Consider the following 24,009-nt stretch of genomic DNA (forward strand, 5'->3'; position numbering starts at 1 on the left):
GCGCATGTGAGCCCAAAATGGGGGGGGGGGGGAAGGGGGGTCCCAGGCTAAAGCTTTCCTGGTGGGCCCTTAGTGTCCCAGTCCGACCCTGCCTTAATGTAATGCTAATTGTATGGATATTCTTGTGGGGCAATGCTCTGGAAATGGTATGACTATATGCTTGTTTTTAGTCCTTGACTAAACGATGAACATAAGGATGGCACTTGAGGTACACACACCTAAAAAAGCTTAGGAGTGGCCACTTCAAATTCTCATTACAGTTTTGCCTGACAAGTAAAAAGAGGCAGTTTTACATTTCTGGAAGCTAGGAGGGAATGTACGTGATGGTTAAAAAGCAGTTTTCATTTGAAAATTTGCATTTTGAAAATGTATTTTGCTTCTGTAAAACACTGCATATGTGGCTGGATAGTGTACTGGTTAAGGGCTCTGCCTTTGACATGGGAGACCAGGGTTTAAATCATACCTTGGGTCAGTACCTATTCAGTAAGGAGTTCAAGGCAAAACTCCCTAACACTGCAGGGTGGCCTCTTGAGCGCGTCCCAATGGCTGCAGCTCTTGAGCGCTTTGAGTCCGACAGGAGAAAAGTGCTATACAAACATTCAGATTATTATGTGGTATATTTTAACACTTCTAATTTCCCAACAGGAGGGGCAGATAAGAGTGTTGTTGTGTTCGATTCCCAGTCCCAACAGATCCTTGCAACTCTCAAAGGGCACACCAAGAAGGTTACTAGTGTTGTGTTCCATCCATCACAGGTTTGTTTGTATTAAATTCATTTTTAGAATTGTCCTACACCATTTGGGTAAATGCTTAAAGAAACAATGGTGTGCTTTATTGTGTTTCTTTCTCTCAGGGTTTTTGGTACTAAAATGAATTCTTAACCACGTTATTCTCAGAGTTTTATACACAAACAAAAGTTTTAAAAATTAAAAAAAACGGAATAGATTAACCACTTAAGTCTATCTGGATGATCATTTCCATCCAGATAGACTGCTGCTCCTGCTGCCTGAGGCGCGCGATCGTGCACGTTCCTGCCGCCTGCCGTTAGCCTCACCACCCAAAGATCAATGAATGGGAATATACTTCCCATTCATCGACCCAAGTCCCCCGCAGAAAATCCGACGGTCTCTTATCAGAGGCCGCGTTCTTTCTGCAAAAAAGTTTCCCGTCCTCTTTCTTGTTCCTGGAAGTGAGATAGTTCGCTTCCAGGACTTTTTGACTGTGGCCATCTTGTGGCCGAATAGTAAACTACACCCACGTACATTTGTTTATTAAAGGAATACTATCAATTCACATATTTTTTTCAATTGACACAGGAATTGTTTGGGAAGTGCTGCTAAGTACTGGTGTATATATTTTAGTAGCAACTTCTTTGTTTACTGTTCTCAAAATACATTCAAACTTTACTGACTCCAAAACTGACGGCTGACTGAGCCATGAGGAGAGGGGAAATTCCCCTCACACTTGATCAATTAACTCTGTGTAGCTCTGTGTGTGACAGAGAAGAGAGCTCCCAACAGCTGCAGCTTTCTGTGTCCTGTGTTTCTGACTGAAGTGTCTGAAGAGAGCAGAGGAAATGTAACTAATTCTCACAGCTTTTTCATACTGTTTTTGCTTTCAGAGTTTGATATGTTTGATATTTGCTTTCTGTAGTCTGATATGCAACTCTGGCTGTGCATTGAAGCAGACACCCCTTCTGCAATTGATTTGTCCCAATATAGCGAAATCCTACCCTCAATAAATTACAGCTTTTGCCTCTGATATTTAACATGAAAAGTAGGAAAATGTTTACACAGCTACTTAGACATTATTTGTACATTGTCATTTTAGAACACTTGTGTATCGATAGTATTCCTTTAAATTACATTACATTATTTAAAATAAGCTGTTTACCTCCCACACCAAAAATTACCCAAATACATTTTTTAAGTAAAAAAAAATAAATAAAAAAAATTACATTAAAAAAAAAAGTTACCTAAGGGTCTGAACTTTTTAAATATGCATGTCAAGACAGAATATTATTATTTTTTTAAATTATAAGCTTGTAAATGGTGATGGATTCAAATTGAAAAAATGCACCTTTATTTCTAAACAAAATATCGGCACCATAAATTGTGATAGGGACATCATTTAAACGGTGTAATAACCAGGACAAATGGGCACATAAAATACATGAGTTTTATTTACGGTAGCATGTATTAATTTCAAACCATAATGGCCAAAATCTGAGCAATGAATTTTTTAATCTTCCTGTTAAAATGAATTTAGAAAAAAATAATTCTTAGCAAATTGTACCACCCAAAGAAAGCCTAATTAGTGGCGGAAAAAACAAGATATAGATCAATTAATTGTGATAAGTAGTTATAAAGTTATTGGCGAATGAATGGGAAGTGAAAGTTGCTCGGATGCATAAGGTGAACAACCCTGTAGGCTGAAGTGGTTGAATAGCAAATTAAATTCTACATGGTGGAAAGTACCATACACCCACCAACTTGCAAATGCACAAGTTGCTAATATGGTAGGTCGGTTGCAGCATCTTTTACTGCCAAGAGGGGTTTATCTTTCCCTACTTCAGAATCGACATTGCCTTCCAGATTAAGAGGAGTTGTTGTCCCATGTTTCCAATCTGTAAAAGTTGTGTTGCAGCGTCTCTCCACCTGTCTACTATAATTTTCCTTGCTATAAGGGAAAACCCCTTTACCACTGGCAGAAGCAGTTTACTCATGTTTCTTTTGGACTGGTCAAGTGAGGCCATTACCACATCTATTTTTGCACCTACCAAATCTCTCTAAACAGGTCCAAGACCTTTTTATGTTCCCAAAACTTGCAAGTCCAACATCTGTCTAGCCAATCTACACAAACTACGACATTAAGGGTGATAAAATACCATCTGCACACCAGTTACCTGTAGATCACAACCTCGGATTATAGGGGCTGGAGATGTGGGTATGGGGAGCTCAGAGTAAGCAGGTGATTAAACATATGCAGGTGATTGAACATTCTACTGCTCCAGCAAGTGCTACTAAAAAGTAAAGTGGTGGTAATATTAAATGTATGGTAACTAGGGTTGCAACGGTATGAATATTCACGGCATGATGATGTCTCAAAAATACCATGGTATGACACAATGATTTGGACCAGGGCCTCCTCCTTACATTAAATAATGTGCTCCCACCACCATCCCAGTTTGATAGCTGTAATTCCTATTACAGCCTATGGCTGCGCCCCAAATCTACAGCACTGTCTTTACAGAGCTCCACTCCCCCCTTCCGTATGGTAGCTAGGTGTAGGTGCCTGCAGTACAGCTAGCTCCTATAGGTGCCTGCGGTATGGGTATCCAGGAATGAGTTCAGCCAGTATAGTTAGCCAGGAATAGGTCTAGCCAGTAGTAGGTGCAGGCAGGAATAGGTCTAGCCAGTAGTAGGTGCAGGCAGGAGTAGGTGCAGCCATTATAGGTAGCCAGGAATAGGTGCAGCCAGTATAGGAAGCCAGGAATAGGTGCCCACAGCATAGGTTGCCAGGTGGAGGGGGGGGGGGGCACAGTGGCAGGCGCACAAACAGTGGTGGGGTAATCGGATACTCACACTTTCAGGATCCAGCACGCATGTATTACTTACTACTTCCTGTTCTTGCATTCCATCTCCCTGTAACAGTCGCGGTGTCCCACCCCCGCCGCTCTTCATGCGCCCGACATTCAGAAGGGACACATTCTTTTGCAAACTTAAACACAAACACTAGGGGCAAATGTTGAACAAGAATGTTGTTTGCAGTGGGCATTTTTCCCTCTGGTGTTATTGCCAAGATACATATTTGTAGCATTGAGGAATACAGGGATGGCCATTTTATCATGGAGTAAAGCCACTACCTGCTCCCAGTAGTCAATTTTTGTGGTGAACAAGATTAAATGTAAGAAGGCCTTCACACTTTGACATCTTGGACAGTTAGGTGATATTCTGGTTTGGGCAAGATTCATAGGTGTCAGGTAAGCCTAATGTGCACTGTATATTTGAGTTTGTCTGTTCCGTAGACAAGGGAAAACCAGTTTAATTCAGGGCTGTGGAGTCAGAGCAATTTTGGGTACCTGGAGGCTGTCTTCATAATTTGAGGAGTTGGATGACTTTTTTTGTACCGACTCCACAGCACTGCTTTTTAATAGCATCTCGCTACTCCTTATCCAATCCTATCTGACCCTGTACCCATTTGCTTTGGATATTAGGGTGGTTTTGAGGGCCTTGGCCTGGAGTATTGCTGAACCTTATCTGTAGATCCGATGAACAGGGCGTTGCAGTAGTCTAGGTGGGAGCATACAAATGCATGAACCAGGGCAGGTAGGTTTCAGCTGGCATAAGGTGTTTGATTTTCGCTATATTTCTTAGAAATGGAAGAAGAAGACTTGACGACAGCTGATTCCTGCTGTCTGAGTTTTAGATTTCCATCCAGGATCACCCCAAGGTTTCACACATAGTCTGTATACTGTACAGTATCTCCCCCAATTGCTAGTTTGAGGTGGTGAGCGTTTTGAACTTTATCCATCATGTGTGGACCTACCACCAACACATCTGTTTTGTCAGAGTTCAGCCTCAGCCAGCTGGTGTTCATGCAATTTTGTAAATCCACTAGACACGCATTTAGGAATGCTGATGGGTCTTGGGTGCCAGGCTTGAAGGACAGATACAGTTGTGTGTCATCTGCGTAACAATGGTATCCTAGACCATAGTTCTGGATTATTTTGCCCAGTGGGAGCATGTAGACTGCAAAGAGTAATGGTGATAGTACAGAACCCTGTGGAACTCCATAGGCAAGTGGCACTGGATTAGAGTAGTGTGTGCCCAGACATACTTGCTGTGTCCTGCCAGATAGGAAGGTCTGAAACCAGCTAAGAATAGCACCCCTTAGGCCACAGTAATTCTTCAGTCGCTGGATTAGTATTTCATGATCCACAGTATCAAATGCTGCAGACAAGTCAAGAAGAATCAGAATTGAGCAATCACCCTTGTCCCTTGCAGTAAGTAGATCATCCATTACTCGGACTAATGCCGTTTCAGTGCTGTGTCTTTTCCGTGAATCCTGACTGAGAAGTATCATAGATGTTATCTGTAAGCCTGGCTTCTAGCTGGTTGGCGACTGCTTTCTCGATAACTTTTGACAGGAATGGTAAGTTCGCCACAGGTCTGTAGTTGGTCACAGAATCAGGATCTAGTGATGGTTTCTTCAAGAGGGGTTTTATGATTGCTTTCTTTAGTTCTTCTGGGAAAAGTCCACAAAATCACTCAGTGCTCCTTGCAAAGTCTAGTGCTGGCCTGATCAGCTCTGGGCACTGCATTAAGGATCCAGTTGGGCCAGGATCCAGGTCGCAGGTAGTGGGGCGGAGACAGCAGGTAAAAGGTGAGGCTGCCATCTTGAGTCTCTTCCTTTCCTTTTTTTTCCAGTACAAGTATTAACCACTTCACCTTGAAGGGTTTTTTCCCCTTAAAAGTCCAGAGCAATTTTCACCTGTCAGCACTCCTTCCATTCATTCGCCTATAACGTTATTACTACTTATCACAACGAAACATTCTTTATCTTGTGTGTTTTTTTTTTCGACATCAACTAGACTTTCTTTGAGGACTACTTTTTGCTAAGAATTACTTTATTTTAAATGTGTAACAGGACAAATAAGAAAAAAAAAAATGGAAAAAACTTATTTCTCAGTTTTTGGGCCATTAGTTAAAACCCACACATTTTATTTGACCATTTGTCCCTGTTATTGAAACATTTAAAATTTTTCTCTAGTAGTGTATGGTGCCAATATTTTATTTGGAAAAGTCTTGCGTCCATCTCTAATTAAAAGCCCATAATTTATAAAGTAACACACACATCATATACAGGAGTTAGAAAAAATAATGGAAACGCCTTGAAAATCAACAGCATTTTAATATGGTGTAGGTCCACCTTTTGCGGTAATTACAGCCTCAATTCTCCGAGGTATTGATTCATACAAATTGTGAATTGTTTCCAAAGGAATTTTAGCCCATTCTTCAGTTAAAACACCCTCCAGTTCTTTTAGAGACGATGGCAGCGGAAATCGACTTCTTACTTGAATCTCTAATAGCGACCATAAATGCTCAATAATGTTGAGGTCTGGGGATTGTGGTGGCCAGATGAGATGCTCAACTTCATTAGAATGTTCCTCGTGTCATTTTTTAACAATTCTAGCTGTATGGATTAGGGCATTATCTTGAAGGATGGCGTTTCCCTCCACAAACAGTTCTTGAACCGTAGGGTGAACTTGGTCACCCAAAATGTCTTCGCGCATAACTTCCCTTTTGCGTAATATTACTACGGAAAGAGGAAGTAATGCCTGGATGGGTAAGTATTATTTTATGTGAATGGCGTCGTCTTACAGATGGCGACGGTCATTCACACGGGGACCTGGATCAATGAATGGGAAGCATGTTCCCATTCATGCATCTCCTGGCTAACGATTGGCAGCGGTAATGATCGCGGTAGCAAGTGCGAGGGTGAGCGGGAAGGCACGTAGTAGCTACATCCCTGCAAAGAGATATGGGATTTTGCAGGGACGTAGTTACTCGTCCTGTGGGGAGGTAAAGTAGTTAAAACTATAGTTATCCACGGTGCCGCTAATAATTATTTAAAACCCTTGGGAAATTTTGACTTAGTTACTTTTATTCAACCACCGAGTACTTTTTTGAGGGGAAATGACATGGGTGTCTCCCAAACAATAAGATGTTGTACAAGAGGCATTATTGTGGGGGGGGAAAAATTGCAACTTTTATTTACATTTGAGCAAAAAGTGTCCAGTCCAAAATGTTTCATACCCTGCTCAATAATCAATAGAAAAGCCTATTACAGCAATCAAACACTTCCTATAATTGCAGACCAGCTTTTTGCATATTTCCACAGGTATTTTTGCTAATTCATCTTTAGCAATGAGCTCCAAATCTTTCAGTTTGGAGGGTCTTCTTGCCATCACCCTGATCTTTAGCTCCCTCCAGAGATTCTCAATTGGATTCAAGTCAGGACTCACGCTGGGCCACGCCAAAATGTTAATAATGTTGTCTGCTAACCATTTCTTCACCACTTTTGCTGTGTGTTTTGGGTCATTGTTATGCTGAAATGTCCACTAGTGCCCAAGGAGACATTTCTCTGCAGACTGCCTGATGTTGTAGTTGAGAATCCTCATGTATTGCTCTTTTTTCATGGTGTTGTTTACTGTGATTAGGTTCCCTGATCCATTGGCTGACAAACACCCCCAAAGCATTTGGTTCCCACCACCATGTTTGACAGTGGAGATGGTGTTCTTTGGGTTAAAGGCTTCTCCTTTTTATGCCAAATGAAGGAAATATTATTGTGACCAAACAATTCAATTTTTTTTTTCATCTGACCATAACACAGAAGACCAGAAGTCGTTGTCTTTGTCCAGATGAGCATTTGCAAAGGCCAAGCGAGCTTTTGTGTGCCTTATCTGGAGAAGAGTCATCCTCCTTGGTCTGCATCCGTGGAACCCAGCAGTGTCCATTGTCCGTTGGATTATCTGCCTTGAGACCTTGTCACCAGCAGAGCCCAGATTCACCAGGATGGCCTTGGTGGTGATCCTTTTATTCTTTTTCACCTCAGTCACTATCCTCCTGGCCAGCACGTGTCACTTTTGGCTTCTGACCATGTCCTCTGAGATTTCCCGCAGTACAGAACATCTTGTATTTTTTAATAAGACTTTGCACTGTAGCCACTGGAACTTGAAAGCATTTAGAAATGGTCTTGTAGCCCTTTCCTGACTTGTGAGCAGCCACAATGCGCAGCCGCAGGTCCTTACTGAGATCCTTTGTCTTCGCCAAGACAGTCCAGAAATCAATGGCAGAGAGCTGCTGTTTTTTCAACTGTTGAGTTGATTTAAACAGCTGTTCCCAATTAATCAGTGTAATTAGGATGCTTTAGAACAGCTTGGACTATTTGGAATGGTATAGAACTTCAGATTTTCCCATAGACTATGACAGTTTGTGAATTTGTGAAGGGAATTAATAATTTTGGACTGGACACTTTTTGCTTAAATGTAAATAAAAGCTGAGAAATGTTTTTTTTTTCCCACAATAATGTCTCTTGTACATCGTCGTCTTTTCTGTTGGGAGACACCTATGTAATTTCCTCTCAAAGTACTTGCTGGTTGAATAAATGCAACTTAAAGTCAAAATTTGCCAGGGGTATGAATAATTATGGGTAGCACTGTATGTAAACAAGCTTGTCCAAAACCTGAAAAGTAAATAAAAGCCAAATCAGCTTTATCTGGATTGAGACAAGGCTTCTGTTAAATTTTCCTTGCTGAGCTGAAAAATAGTCATAGCTGCTGTTTAGAATCTAGTCTTAAAATGAAGTATTTAAGCTGAAAATATGAGTCTTGTAAGTTTGTCACTTCAGGTTTGCTTTAACTACATTAGCAGATGACTTGTATATTCTGTTGTATTGTTAGGAACTTGTATTTTCTGCCTCTCCTGATTCTACGATACGTGTTTGGTCGGTGCCAGATGTGTCCTGTATTCAAGTTTTGCGAGCTCATGAAGGTGCAGTAACTGGACTAAGTCTTCATGCAACTGGAGATTACTTGTTAAGCTGCTCAGATGATCAGGTAAGAACTGCTTTACTTTGTGTTTCCCAAGTACAATTTCAGATATCTATATATCTATTTATCTATCTATCTACAGTGGGCTTCTCCCTATTTACAGACATCCATCTTCTCTGTCCCTGTGCCGTAGAACCACAGGTTCAAGTACCCACGGTGATGTTGCATGCCCCTAGCTGCCGAAGGGCATGCCAGGAGATATAGTCCATTAATGTGATTACATCTCCCATTTTGAACCTTAGGGTCAAGTTGGTTTTATATACTTCACTTAGGAGCACCCATGTGCTCAGTTTACCTTCCAAAATTATTTCAATTGTATTAACCACTTCGGGACCGGCCGCCTAACCCCCCTTAAGGACCAGGGCATTTTGCGGTGGAGGGGGGGCGCGCGTTTGGGGGGGTCGGGCGGCCGGATCCCGTCTGTGGCTGGCTGGGCAGTGTGTGCGTTTCCCCCCATGGTGGCAAGTGTCCCCCCTGTGCGCAGCAGCCATCACTCACCTTCTAGGCTCCAGAGATGAGCCGCAGTAGCCCCCTTTTTCTCCAGCCGGCATCTCCGCTCCAAATGACCCTCAGGTCGGGTCGCGGCTTGATGACGTCATCAAGCCGGGACCCGGCGCTGACGTCAGACGGAGCAGAGATGCCGGCCAGAGCAGAGGGGGCGCCGATCGTCGCTGGAACAGCAGGGAGGTGAGTGGATCCTCTTCATTCCCCCCTGCCGCTGTCAAAGTGGATCACTACGATCCGCCGGCGATCGTAGTGATCACGTGATCAGCAGCCATACGCGATGGCTGCTGATCACTTGGGGGAGATGCCAGCTGTCATATGACAGCTTAATCTCCCCCTCCGGGTGCACACGATCGCGTCGGGTTGGTTTGTTAGCGCTGGACGTTGAATCAACGTCCGGTCAGAACGGTACCACCACCTGCTGGACGTTGATTCAACGGGCCTGGTCCGCAAGTGGTTAAGTGTCATAAAGATTTAATATTTATTTTTCAGTTTTACTCTTGGATAGTCCAGTTTCTCGGGGCTCTTTTGATCACTGAGATCAATCTTGGACCTCTGTTGTAATTAGTTTTCTATCTGAGCCTAATTAACCTCCCTGGCGTTTAGTTTCTCCTGGATTTCTGTGCAAAAAGTGATCCAGTTAATTTTGTTAACTATTTTTCCTGTAACTTACCAAAATGTGTCAAGCAAGGATCTATCTAGTATACATTTTGAGTTTAATAAAAGCTTGAAACATAAAATAAAAACTAAAGTTCAAAATTACTCCCCAAAATATCTGATCATTTGCATTTCCAAGCTGCAGCTGTTCAACCAGCACTAATACGAATGTAAAGGTAGCCATACATATAGCGACGATAGGCAGATTTGGCAAAGAGACAAATCTCTCTGATCAAATCTGATTAGAGAGATCTGTCTGCTGCCCATACGCTGCAGGCAGATTCCTGATCGATTTCAGCATGAAATCTCTCAGGAATCATATTTACTGCTGCCCTCCTAGTGCATAAATGTACCCAAACCCGCCGTGTGTGCATTGATACATTACTTGTCCTGCGTCAGCCAAATAGTGATGCCCATCCGTCTTCAAAATATTATTTACGATGTGGTATTTAGCCTCCCAGTATAAGTATTTAGGTATAGATAGCCAGGTATAGGTGCACGCAGCATAGGTAGCCAGGTATAGGTGCCTCCAGTATAACCAGCTATAGCCCAGTATAGTCAGCTATAGTTGCTCCAGTACCAGTACCCCAAACCCCTGGTGCTGTGTCAGTTACTTGCCGTGCCTCAAGCTAACGCTGATCACATCACCTCCGGTCTCGATCACCACCTCCGCACAGCTCAGGTCTTGTATGTCGGGAGCATTGGGGCTCGGTCATGACGTCATAGACGTCGCGTCGCCGAGTCCCAATGCTCCCGTCATACAATCACAGGGGGATTGGGACACCTGTTCTGGGGCAGCTATAGCTATTTTACCTGTCCTGGGGGGAGGAGATACGCAGAAAACCTCTTGAGCGATCACTGATAGTGACAGGTATTTGGATTTCATCTTGAGTTGACAGCAACAGATTGCAAATAGCACACTTGAAATGAAATCTGGACCTCTGCTCATTGTAATTGTGATAATGAGGGAATAAGACACACCTGACTTTTGCTCTCTTAACAAGTGGGATGCACATATGCAAACTGTTGTAATTCCTAAACCGTTCACCTGATTTGAATGTAAATACCCTCAAATTAAACCTGACAGTCTGCTGTTAAAGAGACTCTGTAACATTAAAAAGATCCCCTGGGGGGTACTCACCTCGGGTGGGGGGAGCCTCCGGATCCTAATGAGGCTTCCCACGCCGTCCTCTGTCCCACGGGGGTCTCGCTGCAGTCTGAACAGCCAGCGACAGACCCGACTAATTTCAATATTTACCTTTGCTGGCTCCAGCGGGGGCGCTGTGGCTGCTTTCGGCTCGGTACTAGACGGAAATACCCGATCTCCGTCGGGTCCGCTCTACTGTGCAGGCGCCGGAGACTTGCGCCTGCGCAGTAGAGCAGACCCGACGACGATCAGGTATTTCCGCCTACTTCTGAGCCGACAGCCACCAGAGCGCCTGCGCAGGAGCCGGGAAGGTAAATATTTACGGCGCCGCTGTACGGAGGGCTGCAGCGAGACCCCCGAGGGACGGAAGACGGCGTGGGAAGCCTCATTAGGATTCTGAGGCTTCCCCCACCCGAGGTGAGTACCCCCCAGGGGACAGTTTGATGTTACAGTTCCTCTTTAAAGCACATAATCATTTCAAATCCATTGTGGTTGTGTATAGAGCCAAAAATGTTAGAATTTTGTCGATGTCCCAATATTTATGGACCTGACTCTGTGTGTGTGTGTGTGTGTGTGTGTGTATAATATATCTATACTGTTTCAGTTCAGCAATATTCTTGGGGTGTCTGATGTAAATCGCTTTCTTCAGGTCATGCCACAGTATCTCAATCAGGTTGAGGTCAGGGTTCTGGGCCACTCCAGAAGGCATGTTTTCTTCTGTTTAAGCCATTCTGTTGTTGATTTAAGTCTATCATTTGGGTCGTTGTCTTGCAGCCCCAAACCATGATGCCCACCCACCACCATACTTCACAGTTGGGATGAGGTTTTGGTGTTTGTGTGGTGTGCCTCTCTTTCTTCCAAATAACTCAACTTTGGCTTCATCTGTCCACAGAATATTTTTGTACTGTACAGTACTGCTGTAGAACATCCAGGTGCTCTTTTTGCAAACTTGCAGCAATGTTTTTTTTTTTTGCGGGGGGGGGGGGGGCAGCAGTGGCTTCCTCTGTGGTATCCTCCCATGACTCCCATGAACTCCATTCTTTAGTTTAGTGTTTTAAGTACCGTAGGTTCGCTGACATGGATGTCAGCATATGCCAGGGACTTTTGTAATCCTTTAGCTGACAGTCTAGGATTCTTCTTCACCTCATTGAGCATTCTGCGCTGTGCTCTTGCAGACATCTTTACAGGATGACCACTCCTAGGGAGAGTAGCAGCAGTGCTGAACTTTCTCCATTTGTAGACCATTTGTCTTACAGTGGACTGATGTACTGCAAGGATTTTGAAGATATTTTTTATAGCCCTTTCCAGCTTTATGGAAGTCAAAAAATTTCAATCGTATGCTACTTGGGAAAAGCAAACCCAAAACTGGTGTGTGTTTTTTATAGGGCTGGGCAGCTGTAACCAACACCTCCAATCTCATCTCATTGATTGGACTCCAGCTGTCTGACACCTCACTCCAAATAGCTCTTGGAGAAGTCGGTAGTGTAGGGATTCACATACTTTTCCACCTGCACTGTGAATATTTACATGGTGTGCTCAATAAAAACATGGAAACATTTACCGGTAATTATTTATGTGGTATTAGTTTAACCTTTTCGGGACCGGCCACCTACCCCCCCTTAAGGACCAGGCATTTTGCGCGGGAAGGGGGTGCGCGCGTTTGGGGGGGGTCAGGCGGCCAGATCCCGTGTGTGGCTGCCTGGAATTGTGTCCCCCCTTGGTGGCCTGGGCCCCCCCTTCTGCCAGCAGCCTTCACTTACCTTCCAGGCTCCAGCGATGAGCCGCACGGGACCCTCTTCTCCGGCCGGCATCTCCGTTCTATCTGATGATCAGTTCCGGGTCGCGGCTTGATGACGTCATCAAGCCGGGACCCGGCGCTGACGTCAGATGGAGCTGAGATGCCGGCCAGAGCGGAGGGGGCGCCGATCGTCGCTGGAACGGCAGAGAGGTGAGTGGAACCTCTTCTTTCCCCCCTGCCGCCGCAGCTGTCAAGATGATCACTACGATCCGACGGCGATCGTAGTGATCATGTGATCAGCAGCCATACGTGATGGCTGCTGATCACTCGGGGGAGATGTCGGCTGTCATATGACAGCTTAATCTCCCCCTCCGGGTGCGCACGATCGCGTCGGGAGCAGAAATTGCGGGCCAGCGTAGATTCTACGCCGCATCAGGCTAGAACAGCCACAAGTGCGGCGTAGAATCTAATGCACGTGGTCCCGAAAAGGTTAAAGCAGACTGTGATTGTCTATTGTTGTGACTTACATGAAGATCAGATAACATTTGATGATCAATATGTGCAGAAATCCGTATAATTCCAATCCTGCTCGTTGTTCGTATCTGCAGAATATTTACACCCCTGAGGCTTTAGATGACGTTTCAGAGGACGTAAATACACTGTCTGAAGCACAGCCTTGGAGACATACTGTACTCTTTGAATTTTTTAATGTTGGCCAATACATGGTATTTTCCTGATTCAAAATTTCCTGAAATATGGAATACATTTACATGATTATTGCCTTATAAAGTTTGGAGACCTATACTGTGGTGTCCAGGATTAAATTAATCAGCGATGATTGAGCTATCCAGTATCTGCCCATAACAGAAATGCCAAACTTTTGTTAAGTTAGACCCCAGGCCGTGAAGATTGCGATTTCACAATAACTTATTTACTTTTTTTTCCAGTATTGGGCTTTCTCAGATATTCATGCTGGACGGGTCCTCACCAAAGTAACAGATGAAACATCAGGCTGTGGTAAGATGATTCTACCCATGAAGTTAAACTGTGCCATGCATTGAATTTGCTTGTATTACTTTCAGGTCTTTCTTTACAGCTTTAACCTGTGCTCAGTTCCACCCTGATGGTCTGATTTTTGGCACTGGAACCATGGATTCTCAGATTAAAATTTGGGACCTTAAGGTAAGTCCAATCAATAGGTTTAAAAAGCTGACAGTGATGCTTGCTTATTGGAAACCTGAATCCATGAATATAGATGGTACCATTTCAGATTTACATTTAAAGCATACCTGAAGTGAGAGAGATCTGGAGGCTGACATTTATTTCTTTTTAGACAATACACATTGCCTGCCTGTGCTGCTGATCTGCTGCCTCTAATATTTTTTTTTTATTATTTTTTTTTTGCCAAAGACCCTGAACAAGCATGCAGATCTGTTGCTCTGACTGAAGTCTGACTGGATTAGCTTTATGCTTGTTTCGGGTGTGTGATTCAGGTACTCCTGATGCCAGATAGATCAGCAGGATAGCCAGACAACTGGAATTGTTTACAGGGAAATAAATGTCAGCCTCCATAACCCACTCACCTCAGGTGTCCTTTAAAATGGCCTATTTTATTATTCTTTCATTTGTCTGTTTTCTGTATAATTTACAGTGGTATGTAGTTCAGGTACTCTGATGAACACCAACTGAATTAGCGGTTTGCCTGTTCTAAATGTGTGACTCTAAAGATGGAAGAAAAAAAGATTAGTAAAGTAGCCAGGGAAAGCATATGTGAAGCAATGAACATGCCTATGCAACAGCTAAAAGAAGTCATCATTGACAGAGACATTTGGCGTGCAGAAGTACATATGGTCATGAAGAGTCCGACTTGACTAAACGAATGAGAAGGATTGTTTGCATAAGATTTATAGTAAATCTTTCAGTTTAGAGACTTAACCACTTTACCCCCGCCCGTACGAATTTCTCCGTCCCTTATTCCATCCTGTAACCCCCAGCGACGGAGAAATCCGTACTTTCCGCGCTCCCGCTCGCTCTAGCGCGCACTCCCGCCGGTAAACACGCCGCCCACCGCTCGCCCGGAGATCAATGAACGGGAAAATCGATTCCCGTTCGTTGATCTAAGCCCCACAATGATCCGCTGCTGCTCCGCTGAGCAGCGCGATCATTGTGAAAAAAAAACAGACTCTCAGCCTCCTAGTACTTCCTGCAAGGGTCCGGAAGGACGCTTGCAGGTTGTATTAAACAAAAAGTTACTGTTGCCATCTTGTGGCCAAATAGTAAATTACACCCTAAAGCATTTTTTACATAGAAATAAATTAGTGTTACACAAAAAATTAACTCCTTACCTCCCACGCTCCCCAATTTTTTTTTTCTTGTAATTAAAAAAATAAAAATAAATAAATAAAATTTACAATTAAAAAAATACATAAATAGTTACCTTAGGGACTGAACTTTTTAAATATTTATGTCAAGAGGGTATAACACTGTTACTTTATAAACTATGGGCTTGTAATTAGGGATGGACGCAAAACTGAAAAAATTGCACCTTTATTTCCAATTAAAATATTGGCGCCAAACATTGTGATAGGGACATAAATAAAACTGTTTTATAACCGGGACAAATAGGCAAATACATTTAATGGGTTTTAATTACAGTAGCATGCATTATTTAAAAACCTAAAGGCCGAAAACTGAAAAATAATACATTTTTTCCTATTTTCCCATTAAAACACATTTAGAATAAAATAATTCTTGGCATAATGTCCCACCTAAAGAAAGCCTAATTGGTGGCGAAAAAAACAAGATATAGTTCATTTCATTGCGATAAGTAATGATAAAGTTATAGACGAATGAATTGGAAGGAGCGCTGAAAGGTGAAAATTGCTCTGGTGGTCAAGGGGTAAAACCCCTTAGTTGGGAAGTGGTTAAGAAACCAATAAATAATACTCCATCATATCATTTCCTGCAGCACCGTACAACAGGCTTTCTCAACCAGGGTTTCCTGGAAACCCAGGGTTCCTTGAGTACTCTGCAGGGGTTCCTTGGAATTTTTCCCCATCATGGGTGTGGGGGGAAGTATAATGAGCACACTACAATAGGGGGTACTCTAAAAAGAAGCACTAAATTGGGGATCAGACTAATAATGAGCACATTAATAAAAAGCATTAGTGATTGTGATAAAGGGCACTATAATATGGGGTAGTGGCATAAACGGCCATATCAGTTTTTAAAGACTGTGCCAGGGGTTTCTTGAGATCCAAAAAGTATTTGCAGTGTTCGTCCAGGGTAAAAAGGCTGAGAAAGGCTGCTGTACAGAGTACCAGTATAGATGGGTGCGTGCCAAAAATACATGCATTGTTTATACACATTGCAAATAAATATGGTACTTGAATATGAGGCCGTCTCCCACCGAAAAGTCTATCAGATAGCAGCTGATCCTCACAAAATGAGCAACTGATCTATTCCACAGAGGGTGCCGTGACCCAGCAAGAAACACTATCCACACCACCAACGGAATAGTTTTAGTCAAGTTTGTGAAGGCTAAAAAGGTGAGGGTTCTGAGTGCAATTTCCTGGTGTACACGGAGCTGCTGTCCGTGGAATATAACATAAGTTTGTTTTGTGACCATTCAGCTACTTTCCACTCTGACAGCAGACTTTTCTGAACAGCTGTTGGTTGACAACCTAATATGCAAGTGCCATAAATGCGAATGAAAATGGCAAGCACATTGTTTTGATGGAAGAGATGCAAGACAGGGAAGAAACAATAGTGTGGCAAGTCATGCCCTTTGAACAGTTTATAATTTATATTTTCAGATCATCCGCTCCTAAAATTCCTTTTTCTACACTAGAAGTAAATGATGTAGGCCATCTTACAGACACCCATGTTTTATTTCTTACTTTAGACTACTAATGGGAGTACTATAAATAAAGATGCTCACTGTTACTGAATCCTATGGTCTGACTCCCGGAATTCATCCGGACATCCTTACTGTGGACATGGAGTTTGACTTATTCAAGGAAACCCCCATTGTTTTCAATAAAAGTGGATCATAAATGCACTGCTTTGTTGCACAGTGGCAACCCTTTCCCTATACTTCCTCTCTCTTTCTTTTTTGGCCATTCTGTCCATAGTAACTCCCAAAAGTACTGGAATGGCATTAAACTGATGACAGGAGAGCGCTTCTGACATGTATAAAGTTGACCATAAGAATAGATAAGAGGCAGTAGGAGGGCTGCCTGTACCAAGGTGTGGTAAATGATACCCACTAATATATCCCTGTACCTCTTTGCATGGGAAGGGGAAGGGATGCAATACTTGACCAAGTGGTCATGGGAGAATGATTGTGGGGGGACGTGACAAGCTGGGGACATTGCTAGTTAGGTGACATGGCGTTTGGGCAACATTTAAGGTAGTACAGGGGGACATTATTTCTTAGTTATGAGTCGAAAAAAGACATTCAGTATGTCCATTGAGTTCAACTAGAAAATAAGGTACAACACTAGCCTGCACCCTCACATATAGTATCTCCGTTAATCCAGAGGAAAACAAAATCCCCAAACAAGGCTTAGGCCAATTAGCCCTAAAAGGGGAAAGAAATCCTTCCGGACTCCAGGTGGCAGTCAGATGAAATCCCTGGAATAACATCACTGGAAAGTACCTACTAATTATAGCCATGAAAGTATCTAAGCCCCCTTAAATGCAGATATGTAATTTGTCATAACTGCTTCCTGTGGTAGTACATTCCACAATTTAATCACTCGTACTTTAAAGACCCCTTTCCCATACAAACGGCTAAAACTTTTTCTTCCATACAAAGATCATGTCCCTTAGTGTACAGCTTTGCACAAGCCTTGAGATAAACATGGCAGTACTATTTGAAGCAAATAGCACTAATCATTTTTGTGAATATAGGAGTAGCAACGATTAGTTGCCTTGTACTTCATAGTACCTATTTTCCAAATGTTAAAAGGTCAAAAGTTAGAGGGTTGACTTGTATTTCAGGTGGACTTTATTTTACATATTTACAGTAAACCGTGCAATGATGATTAGAAGTCTGAACTTTTGACAGATTACATTCATGTTCTTAACTGCAGGAACGTTCTAATGTTGCCAATTTCCCTGGTCATTCTGGTCCTATATCATGTGTGGCTTTCTCAGAAAATGGTTACTATTTGGCAACTGCTGCTGATGATTCCAGTGTGAAGCTGTGGGATTTACGTAAACTGAAGAACTTCAAAACCCTTCAACTGGAGGAGGGTTACCAGGTATGACATGGGTTGGGGAGCATCATAATTCGTCTTGGATCAGATTAACCTAACCAGAGCTTGAAATATCCCAGGTCAATCTATAGTAACCAGATTTTTATAGTGGAGCTCAGTGCTACTTCCCAGTGGATTATATTTAGTATTATATTTTACAAAACCCTACCAGCTCTTCTAGCCTTTTCAAAAGCAAAATCCTGCGCTCTCTACTTTTCCACAAAAATAACTGAGGCTAGATTCACAGTGGGACGTTATTGTCCTGCGTTAATAAAGTCGCATAACACAGGTTGCCGCACGGCAATGTTAACCCCTTATGATGTTCACAGTGTGAAGTTAGTCTCGTTGTAAATGTTGCGTTTATTGTGACGCACTGCTGCAGTGTGTTACCTCTTAACACAGACAGTTACAGATACAGGGAAGCATACTTTTCATTGCCTGCATGCTCTACTGAATCTACTGTATGTGATTGTAACGCAGTGTTAAGTTGCGTTGTAATTTTGCGTTGCAGCCTTAACGTCGCATCATAACGCAGTGTCCTACTGTGAATCTAGACTCCTAGCATAGCATGATTTATGCATGCCATATTATTTATTATGAACTCCAAGAGAAGAGACCCAGCACCGTCTTCAAGTGTATTATAAGCTCTTTTATTTATTTAAGGCATCAAAAAGACAAAAAGGGCAAGTCTGTGCGACGTTTCGAGAGGCGACTCCTCTCTTTCTCAAGCTGACAAGCCCTCTGAATACATAAGACACAATCAGCCTTAAATAGTCCTTGCTCCACTAGGGAGCCAATCAAAATGGTCTGGACGCCCTGTCATCAACCAATTAGGTTAAGTTCCTGCTTGCAGGCCCTCCCATCTGGTGGAGGACCTGATGGGGAACTACATCTATTTATACACTCCAATCATTTTAAAATGGCCGCTAGAGGGCCGACCAATGGGGGTAGAGCATGTTCTGAATGGAAAAAACGTCATTTAACCGTCATGCGGAAATCCGCATTGAAAATCCGCATGTGGTTGCGTTCAATGCGTATGCGTAAAAACGTACGCGTAAAACCATATTCCAATACTATGACCACGCGGAAATCCGCATTGGATATCCGCATATGGTTAAAATTAATGCGTATGCGTAAAAACGTACGCGTAAACACCCGGAAGCAAAAAATCGTCTAAACCATAGACGTTTCAATCCAGTCGCCTATACCGGTTACGCAAAAAATTGATCTTTACCGATTGAAAAATGTACATGCTCCTAACCCTAATAGGAATGAGTGTCAACAATATATAATATATGATAAGAGAAATCTGAAAAAAATATAAAAAGGAAAAAATTACAAAACTCACGCTAGGTGTCTGGCGGCCACCCACAGCGGCGGCCAGACACCGAACGTCACAAAAAATGAATATAAACCACATCTCACCCTCCCAGACTGGCGTCCGTCTTAATCGCGGCGGCCAGTCTGGGCTAGCGAGAACAAAATTACCAATTCTGTCCCGACTGGCGTCCATCCCTGGCGGCCACTCGGGAAAGAAACAGGCAAAAAAATCAAAAAATATATGCTTTGAAGGCCAGCCCGGACTGGCGGCCACATATCAGCGGCGGCCAGTCCAGGAGAGCCAACAAATCAACATAGTCAATAAATATATTTTTTTCAAAACAAATAATAAGTTTTGCTATAAGCTCCTCTCCCCCCCGGCCGGCGGCCACCAATTGTGGCCGCAGGTCGGGAAGGATCGGGAAAAAAAGAAAACAGAACCAACCCAAAAAGAAGACTCCAGGCGTCCAGACCAAACAATAAACAACAAGACATCTATCTATAAACACATGGACCCAACTCGCACTCCCGGTTAAGACCCCCTGGACCAAGGGCATCCAGCTTCCTAATCCAAAACAACTCCCGTCTCAATAATAATTTGACCCTATCACCCCCCCTGCGTGGTGGGGGGACAGAGTCAATCACCTGGACCCTCAACTGGCTAACATTATGGCGACAGGCAGAAAAATGGCTAGCAACCGCTTGTTCAGATGTGCCCGAGCGGATAGCTGACTTATGCGCAGAGATGCGCATTTTAAGTATCTGTGTGGTCATCCCCACATAAATCAATCCGCAAGGGCAGCGAAGAAGATATACAACATATGCAGAGTCACATGTGTAATAACCATTAATTGAAAAACGTTTCCCTGTAGTAGGGTGTGTAAAAGTATCTCCTTTAACAATGGAATTACACATATGACACGACAAACAGGGAAAAGTCCCTTTTCTTGTAGTAGTTAAATTGGCAGTTCGAGAGCCAATATCTGCCCTCACCAAAGTGTCACCAACTGTAGGAGCCTGTCTATATGACATAAGTGGATATTCCTGAAATTCCTTAACCTGTGGAAAACCTTGTTTTAATAAAGGCCAATGTTTCCTAACAATTTTCTCAATTTGTTTGGAATTGGTTGAAAAAGTAGTGACCAGAGGAATCCGATCGATCTGTCTGGAGCGTGATCTTTTAATTGGGGAGGATCGGCTAAAGGGATTGCACAAATCTAGAGGATAATCTCTTTGAATAAATCTATTAGCCATTTCCTTCAGACGTGTATCTCTCAATGTCGCATCAGACACTATTCTATTAACACGTTCAAATTGATTTTTTGGAATGTTATTGGCAATATGGGAAGGATGGAAACTTCTATAATGGAGTAACGCATTTCTATCAGTAGATTTCCTAAATATATCGGTGGTCAATTTTCCACCAACTTTCGTGACCACCGTATCCAAGTATGATACAGAATGAGTACTACAAGTATACGTTAGTGAAATGTATGGACAACATGCATGTAGATCTTTGATAAAGCATTCCAGGGTCGAACGTGGCCCCGCCCAAATCAAAAAAACATCATCAATGTATCTCCACCACCCCTTGGAGTGGCGGAGAAACAATTGATTCGTATACACAAATGAATCTTTGTAAAGACCCATGTATAAATTAGCATAAGTCGGGGCCACGTTCGACCCCATAGCTGTACCTCTACATTGTTCATAAAATGTGTCCTCAAACAAGAAGTAATTCTTCCTCAAAATCACCTCCAACAGATCGATAAGAAAACGTCTCTGATCATCAAAAACATCTGAACAAGTTTGCAAATAATGAGATACTGCCTCTACACCTCCATCATGAGGGATGGAGGTGTAGAGTGACTCTACATCAATTGTAACCAATAAATCATCATCATCTAAATTTTCAAATTTATCAATCACCTCCAGGAACACTTGAGTGTCCCTGAGGTAAGACGGTAAAGCTACTACCATAGGTCTAAGAATACAATCTAAATATTTAGCAATTGGAGAAAATAATGAATTTACACCTGCAACGATTGGCCGACCAGGTGGATCGACCAATCGTTTGTGTACTTTTGGAAGAACATACATAACAGGAGTTACAGGATTGTCCTGAACCAGGAAAGTAGCTAGATCCCTGTCTATGATGTTTTTATCCAGAGCATTCTTTAACAAACGATCAATCAACTTCCTCAGATCCCAGATTGGGTCTCGATCTAAAATTCTATAAACACTTCTATCCCCCAACTGGCGTAAAATCTCTGCACGATAATTGATAGTGTCCATTACGACAACGGAGCCCCCCTATGGTAGTAGCTTTACCGTCTTACCTCAGGGACACTCAAGTGTTCCTGGAGGTGATTGATAAATTTGAAAATTTAGATGATGATGATTTATTGGTTACAATTGATGTAGAGTCACTCTACACCTCCATCCCTCATGATGGAGGTGTGGAGGCAGTATCTCATTATTTGCAAACCTGTTCAGATGTTTTTGATGATCAGAGACGTTTTCTTATCGATCTGTTGGAGGTGATTTTGAGGAAGAATTACTTCTTGTTTGAGGACACATTTTATGAACAATGTAGAGGTACAGCTATGGGGTCGAACGTGGCCCCGACTTATGCTAATTTATACATGGGTCTTTACGAAGATTCATTTGTGTATACGAATCAATTGTTTCTCCGCCACTCCAAGGGGTGGTGGAGATACATTGATGATGTTTTTTTGATTTGGGCGGGGCCACGTTCGACCCTGGAATGCTTTTATCAAAGATCTACATGCATGTTGTCCATACATTTCCCTAACGTATACTTGTAGTACTCATTCTGTATCATACTTGGATACGGTGGTCACGAAAGTTGGTGGAAAATTGACCACCGATATATTTAGGAAATCTACTGATAGAAATGCGTTACTCCATTATAGAAGTTTCCATCCTTCCCATATTGCCAATAACATTCCAAAAAATCAATTTGAACGTGTTAATAGAATAGTGTCTGATGCGACATTGAGAGATACACGTCTGAAGGAAATGGCTAATAGATTTATTCAAAGAGATTATCCTCTAGATTTGTGCAATCCCTTTAGCCGATCCTCCCCAATTAAAAGATCACGCTCCAGACAGATCGATCGGATTCCTCTGGTCACTACTTTTTCAACCAATTCCAAACAAATTGAGAAAATTGTTAGGAAACATTGGCCTTTATTAAAACAAGGTTTTCCACAGGTTAAGGAATTTCAGGAATATCCACTTATGTCATATAGACAGGCTCCTACAGTTGGTGACACTTTGGTGAGGGCAGATATTGGCTCTCGAACTGCCAATTTAACTACTACAAGAAAAGGGACTTTTCCCTGTTTGTCGTGTCATATGTGTAATTCCATTGTTAAAGGAGATACTTTTACACACCCTACTACAGGGAAACGTTTTTCAATTAATGGTTATTACACATGTGACTCTGCATATGTTGTATATCTTCTTCGCTGCCCTTGCGGATTGATTTATGTGGGGATGACCACACAGATACTTAAAATGCGCATCTCTGCGCATAAGTCAGCTATCCGCTCGGGCACATCTGAACAAGCGGTTGCTAGCCATTTTTCTGCCTGTCGCCATAATGTTAGCCAGTTGAGGGTCCAGGTGATTGACTCTGTCCCCCCACCACGCAGGGGGGGTGATAGGGTCAAATTATTATTGAGACGGGAGTTGTTTTGGATTAGGAAGCTGGATGCCCTTGGTCCAGGGGGTCTTAACCGGGAGTGCGAGTTGGGTCCATGTGTTTATAGATAGATGTCTTGTTGTTTATTGTTTGGTCTGGACGCCTGGAGTCTTCTTTTTGGGTTGGTTCTGTTTTCTTTTTTTCCCGATCCTTCCCGACCTGCGGCCACAATTGGTGGCCGCCGGCCGGGGGGGAGAGGAGCTTATAGCAAAACTTATTATTTGTTTTGAAAAAAATATATTTATTGACTATGTTGATTTGTTGGCTCTCCTGGACTGGCCGCCGCTGATATGTGGCCGCCAGTCCGGGCTGGCCTTCAAAGCATATATTTTTTGATTTTTTTGCCTGTTTCTTTCCCGAGTGGCCGCCAGGGATGGACGCCAGTCGGGACAGAATTGGTAATTTTGTTCTCGCTAGCCCAGACTGGCCGCCGCGATTAAGACGGACGCCAGTCTGGGAGGGTGAGATGTGGTTTATATTCATTTTTTGTGACGTTCGGTGTCTGGCCGCCGCTGTGGGTGGCCGCCAGACACCTAGCGTGAGTTTTGTAATTTTTTCCTTTTTATATTTTTTTCAGATTTCTCTTATCATATATTATATATTGTTGACACTCATTCCTATTAGGGTTAGGAGCATGTACATTTTTCAATCGGTAAAGATCAATTTTTTGCGTAACCGGTATAGGCGACTGGATTGAAACGTCTATGGTTTAGACGATTTTTTGCTTCCGGGTGTTTACGCGTACGTTTTTACGCATACGCATTAATTTTAACCATATGCGGATATCCAATGCGGATTTCCGCGTGGTCATAGTATTGGAATATGGTTTTACGCGTACGTTTTTACGCATACGCATTGAACGCAACCACATGCGGATTTTCAATGCGGATTTCCGCATGACGGTTAAATGACGTTTTTTCCATTCAGAACATGCTCTACCCCCATTGGTCGGCCCTCTAGCGGCCATTTTAAAATGATTGGAGTGTATAAATAGATGTAGTTCCCCATCAGGTCCTCCACCAGATGGGAGGGCCTGCA

At 42.8% G+C, this 24,009-nt stretch overlaps 1 protein-coding gene across 1 annotated transcript in view; it reads left to right on the plus strand.

The window, feature by feature from the left end:
• The window catches only part of PRPF19 (pre-mRNA processing factor 19), a 170,848-nt gene that overhangs the window by 131,778 nt on the left and 15,061 nt on the right, over nucleotides 1-24,009 (plus strand). Inside the window, exons 10-14 of the mRNA XM_068257991.1 lie at nucleotides 646-755; nucleotides 8,465-8,620; nucleotides 13,608-13,677; nucleotides 13,757-13,842; nucleotides 17,757-17,927. Of these exons, the coding sequence (XP_068114092.1) occupies nucleotides 646-755; nucleotides 8,465-8,620; nucleotides 13,608-13,677; nucleotides 13,757-13,842; nucleotides 17,757-17,927 (593 nt within the window). The remainder of the gene's footprint in view (nucleotides 1-645; nucleotides 756-8,464; nucleotides 8,621-13,607; nucleotides 13,678-13,756; nucleotides 13,843-17,756; nucleotides 17,928-24,009) is intronic.

This window comes from Hyperolius riggenbachi, chromosome 10 (genome assembly GCF_040937935.1).
Source record: "Hyperolius riggenbachi isolate aHypRig1 chromosome 10, aHypRig1.pri, whole genome shotgun sequence".
Taxonomy (NCBI): domain Eukaryota; kingdom Metazoa; phylum Chordata; class Amphibia; order Anura; family Hyperoliidae; genus Hyperolius; species Hyperolius riggenbachi.